A 26,310-nucleotide genomic window follows, 5' to 3' on the forward strand; every position below is an offset into this window, starting at 1 on the left:
CTTGTGTGACTGGAACTATAGCTCTCGACCAGTGGTTAGAAGCATAGTTTCTTGTTAGTATGGACACGAGTGAAGTACAAAGCTTTGTTTACAAAATAACTAATAGGTTAGCAACCAAATTTGTTTACAAATTGAACAATATTCAACGAGTTAATCCACTGATCTAAAGATGGGCAATACCAATATTTATTAAATGTATTGTGTTTGTCCAATTTTGAATTGACAAAAAAAAAAAAAAGTAAAGCCCCCCCCCCCCCCAAAAAAAAAAAGAAAATATGTGACCCTGGATCACAAAACCAGTCACAAGTAGCATGGGTATACTTGTGGCAATAGCCAACAATAAATTTTATGGGTCAAAATTATCGATTTTTCTTTTATGCCAAAAATCATTAGGATATTAGGTAAAGATCATGTTCCATGAAGATATTTTGTAAATTTCCTACGGTAAATATATAAAACATTTATTTTTGTGAGTGAATGCAGCACAATCGCGAACATAAATGTGGAAATTTAAAGGCGATTTTCTCAATGTTTCGATTTTTTTTGCATCCTCAGATTCCAGAATTTCAAATAGTTGTATATCGGCCAAATAAGGTCCTATCCTTACAAACCATACATCAATGGAAAGCTTATTTAGCTTTCAGATGATGTATAAATCTCAGTTTCAAAAAATTTACCCATGTGACTGGTTCTCTTACGAGAGGTCTCTCGTACTGCGTAAGTATCTTACGCTAGGGGAAAATCTCTTTTCCGCGAGATATTGAAGCCAAAAATTATCCTTCATTTTGTAATAATGTAAAACGCGTTGCGGCAGCATGCAGACATAGGCAAGACGGCTCGCGTGCCTATTGGCTGACCGGCGGCAACTGCAGCAGCCTATCGAAACAGGCGTGGCTTAGGCCTATAAATACAGCTCGACACGCTGATAGAATCTGATTTTTCATCTCTTCAGCGAAGCTCTCGCATCGCTGGATCCTGTGAGGAAGAAGCCGCGCCGTCAGAAAAAGCCTTCTGCGGGACGAGCCTTTGCATCTGAAGCCGCTGGTCGACAACTCGCCGCCTTCAGTCGCCGTTCCTGCTACGCTATCCGGCATATTAATATCCTTTTCTCTGCTAGTGTGTGTTCGCCGCTGCGACACACTCTTCTAAAAGAGTAATTTCCTACGAGGCATTGTTTCAAATGCCTCGCACCTCACTTCCCGCTCTCTCTCTCCCTCTGTTCGAGCCACGCAAACTGCGCCGTTCACAGGGGATGTCAGAAGTAGACGGTCACGGGGCTAGCTTTCTCTCTCCCTCTGTTTGAGCCGGGCAAACTGTGCCGTTCACAAGGGATGTCAGAAGCGGACGGTCACGGGGCTAGTTTTCTTTACGTTACAAGAAAGCTTGCGCCCTTGCGCCCCATTCGCGCGCGTCACTTACCGGCGAAAGGAGAAAAGAGTGTTTTAGTCCCGCCGAGCCGGACCAACCTCCATTTCTCACACATTTCTCAGTCCCCTTTTAAGTTCAGGCGACTGGAAATATCAATATTGCAGCAAACGAGCCTGTTATAATACACGCACGCCTGCAAACAAACGCCGACGCAAAACATGATGACGCTCTTCCCGCTCTCTCTCCCTTTGCTCGTGCCGCGCAAACTGCGCCGTTCACAAGGGATGTCAGAAGCGGACGGTCACTGGGCTAGTTTCTTTACGTTACAAGAAAGCTACCCCGCCCTCGCGCCCTATCCGCGTGCGTTGCTGGCGAAAGGAGGAAAGAGTGTTTTTAGTCCCGCCGAGGCCGGACCAACCTCCATTTCTCACACATTTCTCAGTCCCCTCTTAAGTTCAGGCGACTGGAAATGTCAATATTGCAGTAAACGAGCCTGTTATAATACATGCACGCCTGCAAACAAACGCCGTCACAAGACATGTTGACGCTCTCTGGCTATTCGCCTATTACGACCCCTCTTCCCACTCTTTCTCTTTGCTTGAGCCGCGCAAACTGCGTCGTTCACAAGGGATGTCAGAGCGGACGGTCACGAGCAATATTCAGCACCCCGCGTGCCTCACTCACCGGCAAAGGGAGGAGAGAGAGTGTTTTTAGTCCCGCCGAGGCCGGACCAACCTCTAATTCTCAAACCCTCTAAACCTGTTAAGCTGCAACCCCACAAAAAACCCCAGAAATGACATACCCAAACTGAAACAGATACAGTTCATGAACCCTTTGTACTAAAAGCACAAGTATGATCTCATTTGAAAGCTGACACCTGGTAGTTTATTGTAAATGTAGAATTAATTATTGTCATAATGAAAAAAAAAATTATAAATAGCTTTAAAGTTTTGTAAAGTTATTAGAAATTTATTTTTATAAAACATCTTCATGAAAATAAAATTGAAGTTGACACTGTAGCAATCTAGAAATGCACTGCAGCTAAAGCCACATGTCTGACCATATTATATTTAAAATATGAAGATGATAAGTCTAAAACTCTGTATTTAGTTAATTTTTTTTCAAGATAGAAGCACCTAGAGCTAGCTAGCATGTTAGCTTAGCACACCATCAATACATGACAATTTATGAGATTAAAACCATGTTTGTGCTCCAAACTTACTTTAAAACGCAAGTGAAGTGTTTTAAATAATCTTCTGTGATCTAATTTGACATCAGATAAAAAAATCAGACAGAAAATATACTATTTGATCATATTCTGCACAATGATGGTCTATATAGATTAGCATTACATTATAAATATAATCTATTATTATGAAAATACCTGGCATGGCTTGAAAAACACAGGTAACTCAAATATCATTGCAATCATGTTTATTGTCTTCAAAATATCTTTATCTGCATGTTACAGCGATCTCTTGTTAGCTTTATGTGTATCTGTGACGTCCTGGAATGTCACATGATTATGGCTCTTCTTCATGTTCCATATATGGGTTATTATTGTGCATATAGCGCCCTCAGGCTATTGGTATGAATTGAAAACACAGTAAATGAGAGTGCCAAACGCTCATAAAGATTACATCGACGCATTTGGGTATAAATTCAATAAATATTATTCCTGTCAATAGAAATCTGATGTAAACCTATGAGAATCTATCAATATTTCTCTAAATCTGCACATTTTTGAGCTAAAGCCCTGAGGGACGTTGTTTTGTGAATCGCTGTCATGACGACAGCACAGAGTTTTTTTATGAATGAAACCGGCTGACGCGCATAATTCATATTAAAGGTATCGACTCATTTTTTCATTTCATAACTCCTGACAGAAATTAAGAAATAACTGTCGCTATAAGTTTCTCAGAATACAATAGTGGTCAAATACTGAAACTTGAGTCTTATATCTTTTTAATGATGTATAGTTTGTCAAGGTATAACATTAAATCTGATAGTAAATTTGAATCTCATAAGAGTACAACTCTGGTTATCTGGCTCACGCCAATGGTGTCTTGAGTGTAGAAAATGTGCCCACTTCCCAGTCTTAACCCCTACACACAAGCACGGTTCCCCCTGTGTCATTCACTCATGCAGAGCCCACTCTAGAGCTGGCGTATGCCGCTCGAGTGTTAAATGTAGGAAATGTGCCCACAAAACAGTGCCCACACCTACTCACTGCCTGCTCTGCTACACTTTTATCCCAGGGGACAAAACCTATAAAGCCGACACACACCGGCTATGTTGTAAGTCTTGTGTCCGAACGTGAGCGCCCTCCACGGCTCGCACTCATAAAATCGACTCATTTCGATTGTGCATTAAATGTAGTGAATGTGCCCACGACCCAGTGCCCACAAACACTACACACTGCATGTCTCACGGTTTCTGTAAAACGAAACCAACGCATATACAGTCAGCTCAAGCCGACGGTGTTTTCAGTGTAGTAAATGTGCCCGCTGTCCCGCGCCCACATTCACTCACAGACATGACAAGCCCCACGGGGCTCCCCCCGCTCGCTCTCTCTCAGCAAGCCGCCATAGGAAAGTCGAGCGGGGGCAGGCTGCCCGCTGTGATCAGCACGCCCCCCGCCTCGAACGCTGCAAGCACGGCGTCTATGTTACAGCATACCGAAGCTCTCCGGTTGCCACCATGTCGCAGCCAGAGCCCAGATCCCATTCAATCCCTAGCTATTCATGCAAGTGCATGGGCAAGGCTTCCCAGGGTATCAGAATGGGCGCTGAACATTATAAAGAGAGGCTATTCGCTACAGTTCGCTCGACGTCCCCACCATTGCGCGGCGCGAATCGAAACTATGGTAGAAAAGGAAGTAGCACATCTACTTCGAGCCAAAATAGCGAAACTGTTGAGCAAAGGGGCCTTAAAGCCTTTATCTCAAGCTCAGAGTGAAGGGGGTCTATACAGCAGATATTTTCTGGTACCGAAAAAAGACGGGGGTTTCAGACCCATTCTAGATCTAAGACAGCTGAACAAATTGCTTTCGAAACGCCAGTTCAGAATGCTCAACCTGTCACAGTGTTGGGTTTGTGTTCCCCGGGTGTCCAGTAGATGTCCTCCTTCCCCGGTGTCACTTACATCATGAACTACGTTTCCCATCATCCTGTCTGGCTATCACGATCATTGCACTCAGGTGTTCCCCGTCATCATTGCACTCAGCTGTTTCCCCTCACCTTGTTAGTGTCTGTGTATATATATCCTGTTTGTGTCAGTGTTTGTCACTGAGTCCTTGAATGTATCACACCATTTCCTCAGTCGGTTCTTGTCTGTGGCTTGTTTTGTTCTTTTGGATTGCTTCTTTGGATTTTGACCTCTGCATGGACTGGATATTGATGTACCGGATTTCCCTTAATAAACACATATTGCATTTGGATCTAAATTACCTCTGTTCTTGTTTGGATCGTGACAGAAGGACTCAGTCACCAAAAGATCCAGCGGTATGTTTTCCGGTGTTTCTTCCCCAGCCACCGAGCGGGAGAGAAGGATTTGTTTTGAGGGAACCCGCCTTGTCATTTTTCGCGGGACCCGTGGAGGCCGCAGTAGAGGAGGTGGGCGAGAGGAGTCCCGACACCACTCTCCACTCTGGCCCCTCTTCGACCCTGGGTTGGTGATGTCCAGCCCAGGGCCCCATTTGCCACGGGTTCCGTCCCGCACAGAGCCTGTTCCGGTGGTCCCGAGTCCGGTGGTCCCAGTTCCGGTGCCCCCGAAACGGAGGAGGAGAAGGAAGACTTCCTCCATGCCTGTTCCGGTGGTCCCAGTTCCGGTGATCTCGTGTCCAGTGGTCCCATTTCCGGTGGTCCCAGTTCCGGTTGTCCCGAGTCCGGTGGTCCCGAGTCCGTTGGTCCCAGTTCCGGTGGTTCCGAGTCCGGTGGTCCCAGTTCCGGTGGTTCCGAGTCCGGTGGTCCCAGTTCCGGTGGTCCCAGTTCTGGTGATTCCGGTTCCGGTGATCTCGAGTTCGGTGGTCCGGAGGCGGAGGAGGAGTAAGACCTCCAACCTCCCCAAAGAACTGGAGGCCGTACCCGTGCAGTCCGCAGTCGTCCCCAAGCAGACCGCTGTCATCCAAGAGGTCATGCCCGTGCAGCCAGCAGTCATCCCAGAGGCCGTCCTCGCTATTGAGCAGCCTACTATTGCCATAGCGGCGGAAAGCTTGTTGGATTATTTTGATACGCTATTTAAGATCCTAGAAAGTACCAAGACTGTCCACGGCACGTCTGCCGAACCTGTGTCTTCGGACAAGATGGCCGCCGCCGATCCTGTTCACGTCACGCCTGCCGAGCCTGTGTCTTCAGACAAGATGGCCGCCGCTGAGCCTGTTCACGTCACGCCTGCCGAGCCTGGGTCTTCGGACAAGATGGCTGCCGCCGAGAGTGTTCACGTCACGTCTGCCGAGCCTGTGTCTTCGGACAAGATGGCCGCCGCCGAGCCTGTTCACATCACGTCTGCCGAGCCTATGTCTTTGAAGAGGATGACCGCCGCCGAACCTGTGTCTTCAGACAAGATGGCCGCCTCCGAGCCGGTGGTATCTGTTCCTGAGCCTGAGCCGGTGGTGTCTGTTCCTGAGCCGGTGGTGTCTGTTCCTGAGCCTGAGCCGGTGGTGTCTGTGTCTGTTCCTGAACCTGAGCCGGTGCCTATGTCTGTTCCTGAGCCGGTGGTGTCTGTTCCTGAACCTGAGCCGGTGCCTGTGTCTGTTCCTGAGCCGGTGCCTGTGTCTGTTCCTGAGCCGGTGCCTGTGGTGTCTGTTCCAGTTCCTGTGCCGGTGGTGTCTGTTCCAGTTCCTGAGCCGGTGGGGTTTGTTCCAGTTCCTGAGCCGGTGGGGTCTGTTCCAGTTCCTGAGCCGGTGGGGTCTGTTCCAGTTCCTGAGCCCGTGGGGTCTGTTCCAGTTCCTGAGCCGGTATCTATTCCTGTGCCGTGGCCGCCCGAGGAGTCTTCTCCGTCCTGGCCGCCCGAGGGGTTGTCTCCGCCCTGGCCGCCCGATGAACTGGCCGCTCCGCCCTGGCCGCCCGAGGGAAAGTCTCCGCCCTGGCCGCCCGAGGGAGAGTCTCCGCCCTGGCCGCCCGAGGGAGAGTCTCCGCCCTGGCCGCCCGAGGGAAAGTCTCCGCCCTGGCCGCCCGAGGGAAGGTCTCCGCCCTGGCCGCCCGAGGGAAAGTCTCCGCCCTGGCCGCCCGAGGGAAAGTCTCCGCCCTGGCCGCCCGATGGACTGTCTTCTGCTTCGCCCTGGCCGCCCGATGGACTGTCTTCTGCTTCGCCCTGGCCGCCCGATGGACTATCTTCTGCTTCGCCCTGGCCGCCCGATGGACTGTCTTCTGCTTCGCCCTGGCCGCCGGCTAGACCGTCACCCCCTGTTCCGGTTTCCCTTCATGGACCTGGTCCCCCATCCCTCCCCCTGATTCTCCACCGTTCTACCTCCCGCCTGGACTCTTGTTTTGTTGTATTCGTCTGGTAGCCGCTCCGTAGAGGGGGGGTTATGTCACAGTGTTGGGTTTGTGTTCCCCGGGTGTCCAGTAGATGTCCTCCTTCCCCGGTGTCACTTACATCATGAACTACGTTTCCCATCATCCTGTCTGGCTATCACGATCATTGCACTCAGGTGTTCCCCGTCATCATTGCACTCAGCTGTTTCCCCTCACCTTGTTAGTGTCTGTGTATATATATCCTGTTTGTGTCAGTGTTTGTCACTGAGTCCTTGTATGTATCACACCATTTCCTTAGTCGGTTCTTGTCTGTGGCTTGTTTTGTTCTTTTGGATTGCTTCTTTGGATTTTGACCTCTGCATGGACTGGATATTGATGTAACGGATTTCCCTTAATAAACACATATTGCATTTGGATCTAAATTACCTCTGTTCTTGTGTGGATCGTGACACAACCAGGAAAATCCTCACGCAAATTCACCAAGGGGACTGCTTTATGTCATTAGATCTGAAGGACGCTTATTTCCGAATACAAATAGAGTCACGTCACGGGCGAGTTTTGAGATTCGCCTTCGAGGGCCAGGCATACCAATACACAGTCCTGCCGTTCGGCTTGTCCCTAGCACCCCGTACACTTACGATGTGCATGGACGCGGCGCTGGCACCCCTGAAACTTCGGGGAATGCGAGTTTTGAACTACTTGGACTATTGGCTGATTCTAGCTCGATCACACTCAGAGCTCATAGAACACAGGACCATATTACTCGAACATCTCAAGAATCTAGGTCTCAAAGTCAATTGGGCGAAGAGTTCACTGTCTCCCAGTCAGAGAATATCTTTTCTGGGCACAGAACTGGACTCGCTGTCTATGACAGCACAACTATCGCCACAGCGCAGACTGAATATTCAGCGCATGACGAAATCCTTCCGCTGCGGCACTATAGTCCCGCTCAGAGAGTTTAAGAAAATGCTGGGTCTTATGGCCTCAGCATCATCAGTACTCCAGTTGGATCTGCTTTGCACGCGCCCACTGCAGGTCTGGCTGAAAGCGCGAGTACCGCGTCGAGCGTGGACCTCCGGTCTTTTTCGCCTCAAGGTCGATCAGAAATGCGTCTCAGCTCTGAAATCTTGGAGAGCGACCGACTGGTACCGGTCAGGTGTAAGCCTGGGGACTTCCTCGAGTGTGAAGGTGGTGTCTACAGACGCCTCCACCCCGGGATGGGGAGTGCTGCTCGAGGGCAGACCGTTCTTCGGCCAGTGGTCAGAACGGGAATAGCTTCTACACATAAACTGCCTGGAGATGGTGGCAGTCGACAACGCGCTGAGGCGCTTTTGTCCCCAGATAAAAGGACACCACGTCTTGGTCCGTTCGGACAACATGTCGGTGGTGGCCTATATAAATCGCCAAGGAGGTATCAGGTCCCGAAACCTTTAAAGGCTGACGAAGCGCCTCCTGGTCTGGGCTCAACACAATCTGCGCTCGCTGAGAGCAGCGCACGTGCCAGGTCACCTGAATATACAACCAGACAGACTGTCCAGGAACAATGTTCCGACAGGAGAATGGTCTCTACACCCGCAGACAGTCCAACTGCTGTGGAAGAAGTTCGGCAGAGCGAAGGTAGACCTGTTTGCGTCTCAAGAAAACACTCACTGTCCGGAGTTTTTCTCCAAGAGCAGGGATGCGCTGGCCCATGTCTGGCCCCGCTGCCTGCTCTATGCTTTTCCCCCCGTTACGCTCCTGCCTCAGGTATTAGAGCGAATCAGGGAAAATGGATGCTCAGTGCTACTCGTGGCTCCGCTCTGGAAGAACCAGGCCTGGTTCCCAGTTCTGATGCAGCTGACAAGCACTGCCCCATGGCCAATACCAGTGAGGAGGGACCTCCTCTCTCAGGCCGAGGGCTCGATTTGGCATCCTCACCCAGAGCTATGGTCCCTACATGTGTGGGCTTATCAACGGGTACCCGCTATCCTCCCGGTAAGAGTGTTAAACACGATCACGCAGGCTAGGGCCCCGTCTACCAGACGGCTCTATTCCTCAAAATGGTTGGTGTTTTCTAGCTGGTGCACAGCTCGTGGCATATCACCCCCAGACTGTGGGGTGACGGAGGTTCTCTCCTTCCTACAAGAGCTGCTGGATAAGGGCAGGACCCCATCCACGCTCAAGGTTTACGTGGCAGCCATAGCAGCGTTTACTAAACCGGCGCTCGGCCAGTCACTTGGAAGGAACGATTTAGTCATCCGCTTCCTTAAGGGAGCTAAGAGGCTGAATCCTCCTAGACCTCCTTCAGTCCCCGTGTGGGACCTTTCTACGGTTTTGGAAGCCATGAAAGGTGCCCCATTCGAGCCAATCCAAACGATAGATATTAAACACTTGTCTTTCAAGACAGTGTTTCTTCTGGCTCTCGCTTCAGTGAAGCGCATAGGGGACTTACAAGCGCTCTCAGTGAGCGCGACGTGTATGGAATTTGGGCCAAATGACTCGAAAGTCATACTCAAACCAAGGCACAGGTACGTTCCAAAATCCCTCAACACACCGTTTAGGGTGCAGGTGATTTCCCTGTCAGCCCTGCCGGTCTCTAATGAGGAGAAGGACGCGAGCTTCCTTTGCCCGGTCAGGGCATTAAGGGCTTATGTGTCTCTCTCGACTGTCTTAAGACAGACGGAGCAGCTCTTTGTTTCGTTCAGCGGACGTTCTAAGGGACTAGCTGCGTCGAAACAGAGTCTATACAGATGGATAGTTGATGCTATAGCGCTGGCTTACACTTCTAAGGGCCTGCAGTGCCCGTTAGGTGTCAGAGCGCACTCCATAAGAAGCATGGCCTCGTCGTGGGCCTGGTCCAGTGGGATTGCCTTGCAAGATATATGTATGGCGGCAGGCTGGGCTTCCCCGTCTACATTTATAAGGTTTTATAACCTAGAAGTTCCCGCCTTACAGGCCAAGCTGCTGTTGGTCTAATAAATCAGTATTGTCTGTTCTGATGCTATCGGCTCAGAATACTGAAACTGCTGAGCGCTGCTCGCTGATCGACTGAATAACTCTATGGGCAGTGTGTAAGACCCACAATATTCATCAGTTCAGGCCGAGTTTTTCGCCCTGTCTGTATGGAATACTATTAATGTAATTTGCGCCTTATAGGACGCTACTAAATCTGGGAAAAAATGTTGTTCTAGTCCCCTTTTTTCCCGGACTCTCTGTGAGTTCCCTGGTGATCGTGCACTATATGAGCCCCGGGCACCTGCCCTTGGGACTTTGGTGTTGGATCTCAGCACTCACAGCGTTTTACATTGGGTTCCCCTAGCGTAAGATACTTACGCAGTACGAGAGACCTCTCGTAAGAGAACGTACTCGGTTACTAACGTAACCTCGGTTCTCTCTAGAAGAGGGAACAAGTACTGCGTATCTTAGCCGTGCATCTAACACGCTCTGGTTCGCTTCGGCGATGAAAAACCAGATTCTATCAGCCTGTCAAGCTGTATTTATAGGCCTAAGCCATGCCTGTTTCGGCGGGACGTGACGCAGTGGGCGCAAAACGCCCTCATTGGATCTGACGTCACGAGAGGCCTCTCTCAATAGGCTGCTGCAGTTGCTGCAGGTCAGCCAATAGGCACGCGAGCCGTCTTGCCTATGTCTGCATGCTGCCGCAACGCGTTTTACATTATTACAAAATTAAGGATAATTTTTGGCTTCAATATCTCGCGGAAAATAGATTTTCCCCTAGCGTAAGATACTTACGCAGTACTCGTTCCCTCTTCTAGAGAGAACCGAGGTTACGTTAGTAACCGAGTACGTTTTGTGGTCCAAGGTCACATACTGTATAGTAAGGTTTTTTTTTTTTTTGTGTACACATACCAGACTTTATGCAGAGTTTTTTCAACAGCCTTCGATTGTCCCTCTAGATATTCATTTAATTTTATAATGATTTATATTCAATGGTATTTGTTGAAAGGGATTCATGACTTTTTTTTTTTTTTTGGCTTTTTTCCAAACACAATATGTTCTTCTTTGCAACCTTTCATCAAAATAATTGCTTCGCCTCTGAAACGACTTCCCTTTTTGGCAGACATCACAACTATCTATTTTTCTCCCCGCTGTAATATAGAGACAATCTTTATGAAATAAATTTTGATTGAATATTCTATTTCACATTTCAAGAATAAAATGACGAATTATGTTTCAAACTGACTTCAAAAGTGAAAAGGGAACATCTTTTCAGTTTCAAGTACAAAATATACCCAATGTTGTCAAAAGAACACTTCATAAAGAGAGGCCTTACAAGATATGTAAACATACAGCACTAACATATGGCCATGTGCCATTTGGGTAGGGAATTACACGGGTGAGAACACAAACAATCACACTCTCATTGCCGTGTGGAAGCAGAGACTCTTTAGAAACAGTAGAAGCATAAAGGTTTTGGAGAAAACATTAGTGTTATCTGAGCTGAATGAGATGGATCCACCGAAGCATGGATATTTTTTTTCCCAATTACTCCCCCACAGAGCATCAACAATGACCTGAACATTTATGAAAAAACATTTTAGCACACACCGGTGACTAGCAACGGCCTCTAGAGGGGAAGGCACATCATGATGATCTGCGGTGCAGGAAATTGAGAAGAAAGACTGCTTATTTATCAACAGAATATGGCTCTTTATCAACACAAAAATGAAGAAAACAATACAAACCAGACAGAAGGTTGAACAGATGGGAACACAGATATAAAACTTGTCTAAGCTGCTGAAATGGTCTGAGCTACTCAAAATAAAGCCGTCATTTACAAGCCATCTCTACAGCCACACCTGTTTGGCTGAGCAAGGCAATTTCCACACAAATACTGAGGAAGAAAGACTCTAGTCCCTCTGTGTATTATTTTTTTATTATTTTTTTTTTCCACACACACTAAACCCTGACTGAATTTCCACAGCAAATAGACTGTTTCTGTCCATGTCAGCATTCACAAGGAAGCATTTCTTGCTTCAGAGTTCAAATTCATCATAGGTGATTAGTCACCTCTGCCAGGACAAGACAGTAAAGGAGCAACTAAAATATTTCGGAAAATAATAATAATAATAATATTTGCTGTTTAACATGTTAAAAAATAATGCAATAAACAACATCCAATTTTTTTTTTTTATTCCTTACAATAAAGAAGTAGCTAGGCTAATATCTTTTCCCCAGATTCTTTGGCTAGTATATGATCAAGCTATCTGTGCATGGCTCACCAGCTCCCCAAAGCAAGAGAGAGAGGCCAACTGAGAATGGGCCGCATGTACAAGGCTGTGCTCACTCCCATGTCGTCCTCTTTGGGGTTTGATGGGCTTGACGTGTGCAAACTATGTGTAGGACACTGTAAATGGCAAACTCTGAACATGCTTGACTTTGTGATTAAGACACGCAGGTGTGAGTGCAGAAATGAGTATAAATACCTGTACATACTGTATATACTGTTATTGTATTGAAAAGATTAATTCTCACTTTAAAATATTGATAGCAAATGAGTATTGCAGACACAGAAACATCACCAAACACACAATATAACAGGCAAAGCTAAATGTGACATTTCTTATAATGGGTTTATGTAAATATTGTTCTAAATTAAATTAAAAGTTATATTTTTTTAATGCTCTGTAATTGTTAATAAATGATAACACTCATATTGTTGTTTATTTGCATGCACTTTACTACTTGATTTACAATTATGCAAGTCAGGTAACAGTGGAAACATGTCCAAAAAATCTGTGCTGAATGCAACTGGCACAATGCAATTATCCATGTTGCAGGCGGGTTCTGAGTGCTAGGTTGTGATGGATTCAGAAGACTACCAAAACCTGGCAAAATTGCCAGCACTGTAATTTAGGCATCTAACTCAACTTTAAAATTCAGAAAGTGCTTAAAGCTGGTTAAACTGAATTGCATGTGGTCCATAATGATGCACTTTTTTTGTGTTGATCTTTTTAGTTATTGACCTCATTTTTAATTCTAAAGAATTGAAAGTAAAATATCTTTAATCATGCTGTGATGGACTGGCCATCCATCTAAGGTGTTTTCCTGCCTATGGCCCAAGATAATTGGATAAGCTCCAACTTCCTCACACCCTACAGAGGACAAGCGATTTGGAGAATGGATGGTAGAAAATTTTCCTCTGGCAATAGGTGATGTTTCATTTCAATGAGAGGCAACTCACAATTCCAAATTCTTTTAAAAGCCACTTGAAAGTTGAAAGCACAGTCATTGGATAGATATGAACATAAAAGAGACATCTCAGACAGATGGTGCTTCTATCCTCCTCGAGAGAAGGAAAGATGTCACATTGTGAAGTTCCCACCTGTTGGCTCACTGTGCCAAACACCCCCACATTCATCTCATCTAACTTTGGGTTTCGACCAACTGCTTCATTTCGATCTAGGTGGTAACAGCGCATAATGATTTCTCGATTTAAGCGCTGCTATTGTCAGAGTGATTCCTGTAGCTCGGATAATGCAAGTTTACTGACTCTGAATAGACTTCTGTGCTTGAAGCCTGTTGCATTCAAGAGGTTCTAACTGAGCATTCATGAACCTTGTAGATTGTATTAATAGTAAATGTAATATTTACTGTGAACTGAACAATCAGCATCAGCTGTGACATTTCAATCAAAATGATTCAACCCCCATTGCAAATCAGGTTTATTGGCAAAATTTACAGACTTTCAGCTGTTTGCAATGAACAAATCAAACAAAAGTAATTGAAATAGATCAACACAACAAATCTTCATTAGTTGCACCAGGTTTGCTTGAGCTAGAACACATGAAATACATGAACTGGCTAAGTTTGTTGAGTGTCACGTTTGACTGCATATTAGAAATATGGCTAAGTGAACAGAATGGTCCAAAAGGTTAGGAGAAGATATCAGCGCCCTTCACAAACAAGGAACAGGATACAAAAAGATAACAAAGGCACTAAATGTTCCTAGACACAATTGGAAGCATAGTTCGCAAGTTAAAAGTTAAAGCAACAGTGGTTCCCTATTAGTCAGTCACATTCAACGTTATGTCAGAACTGAACTGACGAATTGGGATCTCGTCTGAGAACCACGTACTTAACCATCTATTCTAATATAATCATTTTGCATTATTATTTGTAATGATCAAAAAGCATGTGTGCAGATTAAAGTGTGCATATTAGCTGCCTGGTTGTTTTTTAAATTCACTACAGGTTTAGAATAGAATATTTGAATTAGTGTTGTCAATAAAAAAATAAAATAATAATAATAATAATAATAATAATAATAATAATAATAATAAAACTAGATTAATCACAATAAAAAGTTTTTATACTTTTTTTATATTATAATGTAATAATTTCCAGTATTACTGATATTAAAGCTACTGACATCTCAAAGAAATAGACCCCCCCCCCCCCTAATTCTTTTAATATTATGTTTTTTTTTTGTTTTTACATTTATTAGGCTTCAAAAAATAACAACTTTTAATTTAAGTGAACTTAAAACAATCCTCACATAAACCCATAATAAATGTAATATTTACCCGTGCCCTTCCTGTCTAACAGTTGAATAAAGTTATCAAACAGTCAGCACTGCATAAATTATAAATTAAATAGTTAATCCTTATTAAACCTACAAAATTTATTTTGTCAAGAGCAGGGAGTAATTGTCTCTGTTCCCTTTGTTCTTTGTTTAACTTTACTGACATAAATACTTTACTGAATTAGTGGCTGCTGTCACTTTAAGACCAGCCGCTGCCGACAGAGATGCGGATCTCACATGCTCCTCATTCTCTCACAACTATTTACGTTCATGTTATACTTTATATAACTAATTTAAGACTGCTCTTATGAGGATACTAGACAAAACAGACATTTTGGGATTAATGTGAGTGTTATTGTTCTTTCAAGCATGAAAGAGAACTGGATTCTGGTGCGCTGTCTGTGCGCAGATTTATTTTTTACAGCCATTTTTGATCATATTTACCAGAGGTGCCATTAATTCTGACCACAACTGTATAAAGAGCACCAGGTTTGTTGTGCCATGTGGAGATGCTGTGTTTTTCGTTGCGAAAGCCAAACTACTTTGTTTGGCCTTCCAAAAGAGGACACAATTAGAAAACAGTGGGGCAAATTCATCTTTGCAAGTACATTCTGGTGCTTCTGACTCACAGACACAGCCTGTGAGTATGTTTTCATATTTTAAGAATTTGCCACTAACTATTCAAACACGAGTTTTGAGCAGTATAGAGTAGCGCTTGCTTGTCATTTCTACGATCACAAATGCAGACATGGTTTTATGTTTACATAATGTTCTCCCCCGTGGCACAGCGCGACATGTAAAAAGACAGTAAAGTCATTATAATCAGTAATTATGTCCCCAATGAAATACCAATCTGGCCCAGTCGCGCTTGCAAAGTTGATCGATCAGCTTGGTCATCTGCATTTTTCAGTTCAGATTTGGGCATTTCCGGTATTTCCGACATTATCACCTGTCATTATTGCTTTGGGAGCTGATGTTCCAAATATGGTAAGGGTTGTGACATTTCCATCACATGCTTAAGGTTTTTGGGCCAAAAACAATGCACTGGATCGCTGGCCAATCAGAGCAGACCGCGCTTTTCAGAACGATTAACTTTTTAACCTAAAACCACGTAAACACATTGCATTAAACCAAATACACAAAATAATGTTCTTTTTAGAACCATCATATCAAAACTACAAACTTTTACATACATGTTTGCTCACATATTGTAGCAGAGTTTGTGCTGAATACAGTGTAGTCAGACTTTAGCCATGAAAATGTTTATAGAGCAACAGAGTAAAAAAGTAACAGAAATAAGCACAAATGTCAGGGCATGTCAGGGCATGTCAGAACACCTCCAGTGCACAGAAAACACCACAGACACCAGAGGATTAAACTGTAGTATATTTAATCAATTAGATTATGTAAATAAATAGTAATACACCTAATTGGCACCAAAATTTAAGCATAAAAATTTGATTAACATGTTGAATTGAAAAATACTTTCTGGTAACATTTTAATTAAAGCCTTTGTGTATAATGCATTATATAGGTATTCATAATGTATGTTATAAATACATTATATATTTTCATAAATAATTATAACCAAAGTTAAAATGCATTTTAATACTTGCATATTCCTTGTTACATCTACATATATAATGTGAAACCAATGTTTTCAAGGGGCGGCAGTGGCTCAGTGGTTCATGTAGGTTGTCTACAAACCGGAAGGTTGGTAGTTCAATCCCCTGTTCCACCTGACCAAGTGTTGAGGTGTCCATGAGCAAGACACCTAACCCCAGCTGCTCCCGACGAGGCGCCTTGCATGGCTGACACCGCAGTCGGTGTATGAATGAGTGAGTGAATGGGTGAATGTAAAGTGCTTTGGTGGCCATAGGTCTGTGAAAGCGCTATATAAATGCAGTCCATTTACCATTTATTGGTACCTGGACCACACTGTTACTATAAACTGTAATTGTTTTTGATTTGATCTGATTTGACCTGTGTAAAAGTGTAAATGTCAGTGAACTTACTTTTCAGTCACTGGCCAAACATGTTTCAGCCAATACCCCATATCACAACATGGATCTCTCCAGCTCCTCTAGCCTCCAGTAGGATTTGTTTGCTATCTGGACCGTAAAAACCCAAGGAGAATAATTATCAGTCAAACCAACTGTAAACTGTCCTGCTTACAACATACTCAAGAGCCAATGCAACACACAGCGATTTGGCTCACACAACAGATCTACTGGAGAGCTGCCACACAGTGATACAGTACCTCCTTCAGGGTTTCTATCACTTGCTCAGATGAGCTGAAGTATCTTTGGTGCACTGACTTGAAGACTTAATTGTCAAAGTGACATTTCCAACCATATCAGCCAATGCCATTTGGATGCCTGAAATTCATTGGTCCAAAGAGACAACGCAATTGTACTTATTTCAGTCCAGTTGAATGTGTTAGTATAAAGCTTTTAGAACAAAGAATGGTGCCTTCCAATCCTCAGTGAGCCAGAAGCAACAATTGGATGGGGAAAGACTCAGGGGGTTGACCATAATTTTGAAAAGTAGTAATTTGCTTTGGTGAAACTCATTTGGTGTAAAAACAACAAACAGTAACACTTTAGCTTAGGACCCAATTCACACTATTAACTATTTGCATATTAGCAAGCATATTACTAGGATATTGGCTGTTTATTAATATTTATAAAGCACATGTTAATGCCTTATTCTGCATGACCACATTCTACATCCCTTTAACTAACTAATAGTTAGTTAAAAGTGAAAATCGGCCCCTAATCTAAAGTGTGACCATAAAATATAATAAAAATAATAAAATATATTATTATTATTATTTTATAATTAAAATTATTTTATTTTTAAATTCAACAAAGCCAGATCAATCATATTTTAAATAAGAAAAGAATCACTCTGGTGATGTTGTAACTTGCTAACAGTGTAGAATAAATGAAAAGCTTCACTGATTTATTACCAGAGGTGGAAAGTAACGAATTACATTTACTCGCGTTACGTAATTGAGTATTTTTTTTTTTTTCCGGGCTCCGGAAACTGCTGCAAGGGTGGGAGAACAAATGTGCAAAAGAAAAAAAGTGATGCAACAACGTTGAAAGCAAACCATCGTCAGTATGGGCAATATTTGGATGTACAGTAAACGACTGCGCGTGGTTGTCCTCAAGGATAGATATACAATTTGCAAAAAATGTGGATGCAAAGTGGCTGAAAAAAGAGGAAACACATAGAACACCATCCTTCTGCGCAGATAAAGGTATGTCCCATTTATATTTAGATGCAGAGGGAATGCCGGAATCCAGTCATGCAAATTAAATTTACAGTATAGGTACTTGCACACTAAAATCCAAAAAGAGTCCAAAATTTCCGTATGCTTTTTTTCATACTCGTCATTCGGTGGTTATGAATTGTCAAAACACCATTTAAAATGCTTGCTACAGATGCGAAAAAACACAGAACATCGAGACGTGAGGTCGTATTTATTTTTTAACATGCGAAAATTTCGGACGCGAATTTCGGACTCAGTGTGCAAGGACCTTAAGGCAGATGTCACGTAAAAGACGCAAACTGATGGATGGATAAATAAATCGAAAGTAGAGCTGAGCACTAAATCAAATCGCGACATGGTCTGTGAATATTAAAGCACAAAAAGACTGCTATATACTCGCTTGATCTGCGTGTCTCTGTGGGAATGAGCTGCACCGCTTCGTCTATACATACTATAGCTTAAAGGGATACTTCAGGATTAAGCATTAAGCTTTGTATTAGTAGAAAACCTGTAGTATTTTCGAATTACCGTGCTTTCCACCCTCATATCCCCCTGAGACGAGAGATTTATGTATTTTTTGTCTGAAAAAAATCCTCCGATGGCGCAAAAATCGTCATTTTGCGTCATCGGAGGATTTTTTGGCCAGAGGCTGAAGACTACAGCCAGTAGTAGGGGCTGTCCCGCATGTTTTCAACCCGCCCATAGAGGGTGGGATCTCACTCACAGAATGTACACATAGTGTCATCCATCTTTTTTTGGAAGCTAAGCTAGCAGGCTCTTGTTCTGTGGAGAAAGCTGAGTAGTAGGCAGTGGCGGAGTGGCAATCGGGAGAGTCAGGACTTTTCCCGGTGGGCTGGTAGTGTTTTGAGGCCATGAGGGCCGGTCTGATAATAGTTATACATTGCGAGTTATATTAGCAACACCATCTGGCGGCCTGATGTGCGGCCGCTTCCCGCTGGTCAAACTGTGCAGCCTCTATGCTCAACACAGTATATAAAAGTGTTCAACCCGTTCGGCAGGTCCAAGGGGTTACCATCCTCTTTTTTCCGGACATGTCCGGCCGTCGAGATCGTCCAAAATGTCCGGGATTCGGCTTTTGCTTTCTGCAGTCGCAATTCAATGTTTACATGCACACCTTTTGTTTCAATCTAACTGAATTAATTCCGATTGGTGAATCTGAATGTAGTGTTTACATGAACGCTAAACAAGTGATCGGTTGATGTGCGTTTTAACATTGCTAAGAAAATTCCCGCTCCTCCGTGAGAGATACGAGACCGGTGCGCGTCTCGGTAATCACGCCACCGGCCTCTCATCGTTCTCCCATGGCCCTCAGCCTCGTCCTGCTCACCACAGTAAACATAATGAATGGCGACTCTAGAATGCAAAAGCCGAATCCCGGACATTTTGGGCGATCTTGAAATCCCCGGCAGACTCGTCACGGAGACTCACTAGTAGCCTAGTCTTGTTGTTTAACTGCACGCTCTTACCAGTAGGCGTGGCTTGGGAGTGACCTCGTAGAGAAGCGAAGCAAGTGCATTCTGGGAGTTGTTGTCTTTCTGGGAGTTGTTGTCTTTCATCCAAATAATCCAAAAATACATTTTCTGGCTTTTCTCAGTCTAAAAAGCTCCAAATTCAAAAATAATTTCACATGTCTTCTACATAAATGACCCATTTTAAATACACATTCATCTTTCCAGAGGTGAAGTATCCCTTTAAGGTGTTTTCAGTGTCTCACATACGAGGACATGAATACATGGACATTTCTAGAGCTGCTCTGAGAGAATGCCTAATGAGCATTTTCATCATTTTGAGAAAAACCATTGACAAATACATTCTGGAACAGGTCTTCACTATAACCCGTCAAAATAAAAGTTTGGTTTAACTAGGAGAAATTATGAAAGAAATATATTATTGTAGACCTACAATAGAAAACACTTCTCAGAATAATAATAACAACAATAAGACAATTTATTTAATTATTATTTAAATAATATTTTTTGTCCATGATTTAATTTAGTAAATCTGTTTTGCAGCACTTCCCCAAAAAATAAAAGGATACAAGTTTACATTTTCATTTGATTACCACCGTTTTTGATAATATATTTGTATTTATTCATAAAAAGAAAAAATAGTTTTCTGAATAAAATACATTTCATAGGACTCTATTAAATAAGTTGTTGATCTGATTAAATTATTGAATTTAGTTGATTAGACAAGTTTTATTGAAATTTTAATAAACAAAACAAACCAAATGGTTTTCAAGTTTGTTATAATAAAAGAATTTGTTCAACCAAAAAAACCTGTTTTCATTCATTAAACTGTCATTTTATCTGATGATAATAACAATAACAACCATAATTTAATAATACCGTTTATTTATTTATTTAATAATTGATTAATACTGTAAGCCGTGATAATTTCTGAGATGGTTATCATACTATGAAAATCTACAACCTGGGAGAGTCCCCCAACCCCCCCCCCCATGTCCCGTCCCGCCCCTCCCCTCTCCTCCCCGCCCACACCCACGCCCCCGCCCCCGCCCCCGCGGTTTAAAAAGTAACTCAGTAACTTTTACTCTGAGTAAATTTTAAATGAGCTACTTTTTACTTTTACTTAAGTAGATATTTAGACCTGTAATTTGATTTGTACTTAAGTCAAATTTCATTGAAGTAATAGTACTTTTACTTGAGTAGAATATTTTAGTACTCTTTCCACCTCTATGTTTCCACCTCAAAATCACTATTAAACTCTTATATTATACTATTGTACCTGCACTACTGTAAGACAGATGACAAATGGGAATGTAAGAGACATGGTTATTGAAATAGAACTAAGTTTAATCATCTCCCTCATCCTCTTATCTTCTATCTTTTCCATGTCAATTCTCAGCTGATCTTGCAAATGGAAATGCATTGTTCGTACCGGGAACCAAACATCTGAACCTTTCACAGATCTCCAAGAGCATCTGCACGCTCTACTGAACTTAGAGAAAAGGCAGCAAGCTTGTCAATTGCAAAGGTCTTTTCTCAATGCTCCTCACAAAACAACCTCAACAGCAGGTAATTATGATGCTCCAGTGGAGAACTAATGTAATGATCAACCTGATCCATTTCAGCTCTATTTTATCATTGTATTTCCATAGACACAGCTTTTAATTCTTACTCTTATCAAAGTTCTTCAAGGACAAGCAGGATAATCCCCACCCAGCTGATTTATGATTAAACCATTATGTGTTTGCAGCTGTGGGTATGCAAGTTGAGTTTGTCTAAAAAAATACATTACAAAACCTACAAAGCTACCCAGGCACAATTTAGAACACAATATAACCACTGGAGAGCATTAAGATCCCATTATTATTTTAAGATATACTACACAATCCTAAAACACAGAAGATATTGCCATTTCATTAACAGACAGTTGACAAATCCGTAAACAGAGGGAAAAAAACAAAACAAAAAAAAAACATACACCTAAAAGGACTATAGCTTCATTTTTAAGCATTTGGTGGCTGAATAAATTAATAGTTTGGGTATGCAATAACTCTGCACCCTTACCTTTTGACGGATCTCCTCCTCCATCTTGACCGGTGAGCCCAGTTCAGCAACCTGTTTGACCCCATCACTGGCATAACCTCCATACTCCCACAATATATAGTTCTTCGAATGGGAAGCTCCAATGAGGGCCGACCAGTGATTGGCTCTCCCTGTTAAGGTACAAAAGTCCAAATGTCTTAGAATAATGCATAATAAAAGGCATAGTTCACCCAAAAATTCTAATTATGTCATTAATTACTCACTCTCTTGTCGTTCCAAACCCGTAAGACTTTGGTTCATCTTCTGAACACAAATTAAGATATTTTTGATGAAATCTGAGAGCTTTCTGTCCCTCCATTGACAGTTACACAACTACCACTTTGACACTTTAAAATGTTCATAAAGAAATCGTAAAACTAATCCGACATTCGGGTGAGTAATTAATGACAGATTTTTCATTTATGGGTGAACCAACACTTTAAATAATGTCTTACTAAAAACAATTACATTGTGTTTCTGATCATTAGTTTAATATAAACATGCATTTATGTGTTTCACAGATAGTTTTATGCATAGCACATTGACGATACACATGAGTATATTTATTGTTGTGTTAATCGGGAACCAAACCTTTGGCATAAGCCGCTTTCCGTAGTTACAGGAACTTAGTTATAGGAACTGTCCACTTCTAAACAGTTCTATGAACTACTCTCCCCCAAACTCGTTTTTTCTGTTTGCGTTCGCACTGGCCAAGTGGCCATAAGAACTGGTAGGAGGGGTAAGGGAGTGACACAAGCACGGCGACTTTTATTTTGACGGAGCGACGGACCTTTATTTTGTCGGCGCTGGAGAACGCCAGAGCAAACAATGCTCGCATTCTCTGTGTTCATTAGTAAGCGATCTGTCTAACAGTACTGTTTAACATGTTATTAGATAGAGTTGTTATAGAATGCACACAGTATATGAAAAAAAAAAAGTTATTAGCCTATGCCGTGTGGTTGATGTCCAGTGTTGCTAGCTGAGCAGAAATACATTATCATGTTTGACTTGGTCCCCTCAAAGTTGTGTTGGATTTTCTCTTCAGCATAAAGGTTTAGAGGCCATCTCAAAAATATTGCAAGAATTAGATGCTTTGTTTCCAGACATGACTTAGAAAAACTTGTCCATGCTTTCCTCACAAGCAGGGTGAATTATTGTAATGGACTCCTCACTGGCCTTCCCAAAAATACCATAAGACAGTTGCAGCTCATACAGAACACTGCTGCCAGGATTCTGAGCAGAACCAGAAAATATGAACATATCACACCAGTCCTCAAGTCTTTACTTTGGCTCTCAGTTACATTTAGGATTGATTTTAAAGTATTATTACTGGTATATAAATCACTCAATGGCCTAGGACCTCAATACATTGCAGATATGCTCACTAAATATAAACCTAACAGATCACTCAGATCATTAGGATCACATCAGCTAGAAATACCAATGGTTCACTCTAAGCATGGTGAGTCCGCTTTTAGCTACTATGCCAGCCAGAGCTGGAGCCACCTTCCAGAAGAGATCAGATGTGCTCCTACAGTAGGTAGTACAGTACACATTCAAATCTAGACTCAAAACACATTTGTTTAGCTATGCATTTACTGAATGAGTTCTGTGCCACTGTACGTCCGACTGATTACACTGTATTTTATTTTGCATCCTCCTTTTTATTCTAAACTGAACTCAAATGGCACTGAGAATTGGGTAAGAGAGATGAAACCATGCTGATGGCCTGGGACTGTGTTGGAGTAGTGAGTTTGACGTGATTAAACTCGAGGTTCTGTGGGGTGCGGGCTGGATTGATTCCATTCCTAGAGCTTCCGAACAAATGGGTTTTTGGGGTGCGGACTGATAAGGCAGTGAACCCAAGGTTACCCCGTGAGTCAGTCCTAGAGCACCTCCTGTCCGATTTTATGGAAAAATCGGGTCTATTGGAGACATACAATAGATTTTTTTGGGCACCAAAGAACACCACATAGACAGTACAATCCGCATGGCAAAATCTCACAGTAAAACAAGCAGCTATGCAAAATCTGTGTTTTGCCAGATGAGAAGTTTATTTATGATAAGTTTATTTATGTATAATCTTAGTACTCTTTTAATTCTTTTATAACTGTATCCACTGTATGTCCAACTGATTGCACTGTATTCCTCCTTTTCATTCTAAACTGAACTCAAATGGCACCGAGAATTGGGTAAGAGACAAACATAAATTACTTAATTAGGGAACTTGAGAGATGAAACCATGCTGATGACCTGGGTCTGTGGTGGAGTAGTGAGTTTGATGTGTAATTAAACTTGAGGTCCTGTGGGTTGCGGACTGGATTGATTCCATTCCTAGAGCTTCCGAACAAATGGGTTTTTGGGGTGCGGACTGATGGGGCAGTCCTAGAGTGCCTCCTGTCCGATTTTAGGGAAAAATTGGGTCCATCGGAGACGTCCAATAGATTTCTTAGGTGCCGAAATAACACCACAGACACAGTTTAATCACCATGGGAAAATATCAGAGTAAAACTGGGAGTTGTGAAAAATATGATACACTGGTGTTTTGCCAGATGAGAAGTTTATCTATGTATCGTCTTTTTACTCTTTTAATTCATTTTATAACTGTATCACATATCTCTTTTAATTCCTTTTATAACTATTTTAATTTTCCTTGCTTTTATTTTGTGATTATTTTAATTCCTTTCTGTAAAGCACTTTGAATTGCCATAGTGTATGAAATGTGCTATATAAATAAACTTGCCTTGCCTTGAGTCTGAGCCAGTGGGACTGAGGACCAAGGTAGGGCCAGAAAGAAGGCTAGGCCCAACAGAGCAGAAGAGGTGGAGTGACAAAGCACAGCTGAAGGCCCAGAAGTCCATGGTGCAGGCAGTGCGACGACTAACCAAGGTGGAGCTGGAGGGACAAGGGAGTCCAGTGGAGCTGTAAGGTTGATGGCCCCATGTGAAGCCAAGGGAGGGAGGAGCCAAGGTGGAGCCGACTGATCGACAATCTGAGATGGAGTGATGGGCTCGGAGGCTGGAGGTGGAGTTAGGTGATCCCCTTGCCAAGTCGGAGCTGGAGATCGGAAGACCCGAGGCAGATCCACATAGCAGAGTGGAGTCAACAGAGGGGGAGCCGAGGAACTAAAGGGAGTCTGTGGAGGCGAGGCCGAAGGACTGGCTGTCTTTGGTAGAGGAGGTAGGAGATGGAGGCTAGGTGGGAGAGGAAGGCATAAGACTTAAAGCTAGGAGGAACCAGCGGAGACGCAGGACTCTTGGAGCTGGGTGGGAACAGCAGAGACACAGGAGACTTGGAGCTAGACAGGACCAGCGGGGACAGGAGACCACAGAGATTATCCTTTACCAAATCCTCATAACATCTCCCAGAGGCCATATACAGCTCACCCTCAGTGGCGGGGCTCCATTCCATTCCCTCGAACTCCACAAGCACTGGGACGGATGATGTTGCCGGCTCACACACCTGTTCAGACTCTTCGTTGGGCTCAGGCTCCGGGGTGATGGTATTGATGCCCTTGTCTGAGGTGGGCTCTGGTATAGGCTCCATGCAGGGTGTGGGAGGTGAAAGGTCAGCCATTCATTTTGTGGCATTGGTAAGGCACTTTTACGTTCTCTCATTGGTTTCTCACGATTCGGACATCCAGGAAATGCACATTTTAGAACCATTCTAAACACTACATCAAGACCCATCATCTCAGTTCTCGCACATGTGTCGTGGCGCTCTCGTGAACTCACATCAGAGGCCCGCACGGAAGAAAATGAATAGTTGAATAAAGTCCTTATTTTTGTTTTTTTTGCTCACAAAAAGTATTCTCCTCACTTGATAAACTTAAGATTGAGCCACTGTTGTCACTTGGACTATTTAAACTATGTCTTTACTAACTTTTCTGGGCTGGCAGATGCAATTACATAGCAGACTATGAAGGAGTGAGCTAGCTCTCAGATTTCATCAAAAATATCTTAATTTGTGTTCCGAAGATGAACGAAAGTCTTACGGGGTTGGAACAACATGTGGGTTAGTAATTACTGACAGAAATTTAATTTTTGGGTGAACTAACCCGTTAATGAAATAAAAGGCCACTTAATTTTGTATTTAAAGTGTATTTAAAGAGTACACTTTCATTACTGTTTCTTAACACACCTAAAATATGCTCTCGTGAATGCGCGTCGGAGACTGATACGGAAGAGAAGAAATTGTTGAACAAAATCATTAATTTGTTTTTTTGGGCGCACAAAAAGTATTCTCATCGCTTCACAAAATTAAGGTTGAACCACTGTAGTCACATGGACTATTTTAATAATGTCTTTCCTACATTTCTGGGCCTTCAAAGTTTTAAATAAATAGCTGTCAATGGAGCCCCCCTGAGCCATCAGATTTCATGAAAAATATCTTAATTTGTGTTCCAAAGATGAATGAAGGTCTTACGGGGTTGGAACAACATGAGGGTGAGTAATTTAACACTTTAACACAGTAGTTTAACACTTTTAAATAAAAAATTGTAATAAAATTTAAAAAAAAAAATTAATAAAACACATTTTAAATTATTGTTTTAATAATCTTCTCTAATGCTTAAAATAAGTAGACTTATTTTGATATATTTACTAACTCAAACACATGTAAAGTACTTGTTAATCATTTTACCTGTTTGTGTATTCGATAATACGATTATATGTATTTGATAAATTAAATAAATATTTAATGCCAGTCAGTAGTACATTCAGAAGTACACACCATATTTAAAAGACAACAAAAGTAGTTATGAAATGTACTTATGTACGTAAGTGTCCCAGTTAAGTTGGTCAAAAAGCACTCTTAAGTTCAACTAATTGTATTTAATATAAATTTAAACTATAATATATTTCATTTAGTTGCAATAAACATTCAATTAAGTGTCAAAAAACATTGCATTCAGTTCACATTTAAGCATATTCTTTAAAAAAAGTACTATTTTTATAGCTATGCTAAAATGTACTTCTTTTTCACAAGGGTTGTATTTGAAGACAGTCGGGTTAAAATATCCTGTTTCTATACATATCCTAATTTAGCACTTGGCAATAATAAAACATCCCAGTGCAATGCAACGAATTTTGA

At 42.6% G+C, this 26,310-nt stretch overlaps 1 protein-coding gene across 1 annotated transcript in view; it reads right to left on the reverse strand.

Moving 5' to 3' along the window:
* Nucleotides 1-26,310, reverse strand: part of spon1a (spondin 1a) — a gene marked incomplete at both ends in the record, with an annotated part of 422,542 nt that overhangs the window by 303,750 nt on the left and 92,482 nt on the right. The window contains one exon of the mRNA XM_081371883.1: nt 21,202-21,350. Within this exon, the coding sequence (XP_081228009.1) occupies nt 21,202-21,350 (149 nt within the window). The remainder of the gene's footprint in view (nt 1-21,201; nt 21,351-26,310) is intronic.

The sequence above is a fragment of the Scardinius erythrophthalmus genome (assembly GCF_964197995.2).
Source record: "Scardinius erythrophthalmus genome assembly, chromosome: 8".
Lineage (NCBI taxonomy): Eukaryota > Metazoa > Chordata > Actinopteri > Cypriniformes > Leuciscidae > Scardinius > Scardinius erythrophthalmus.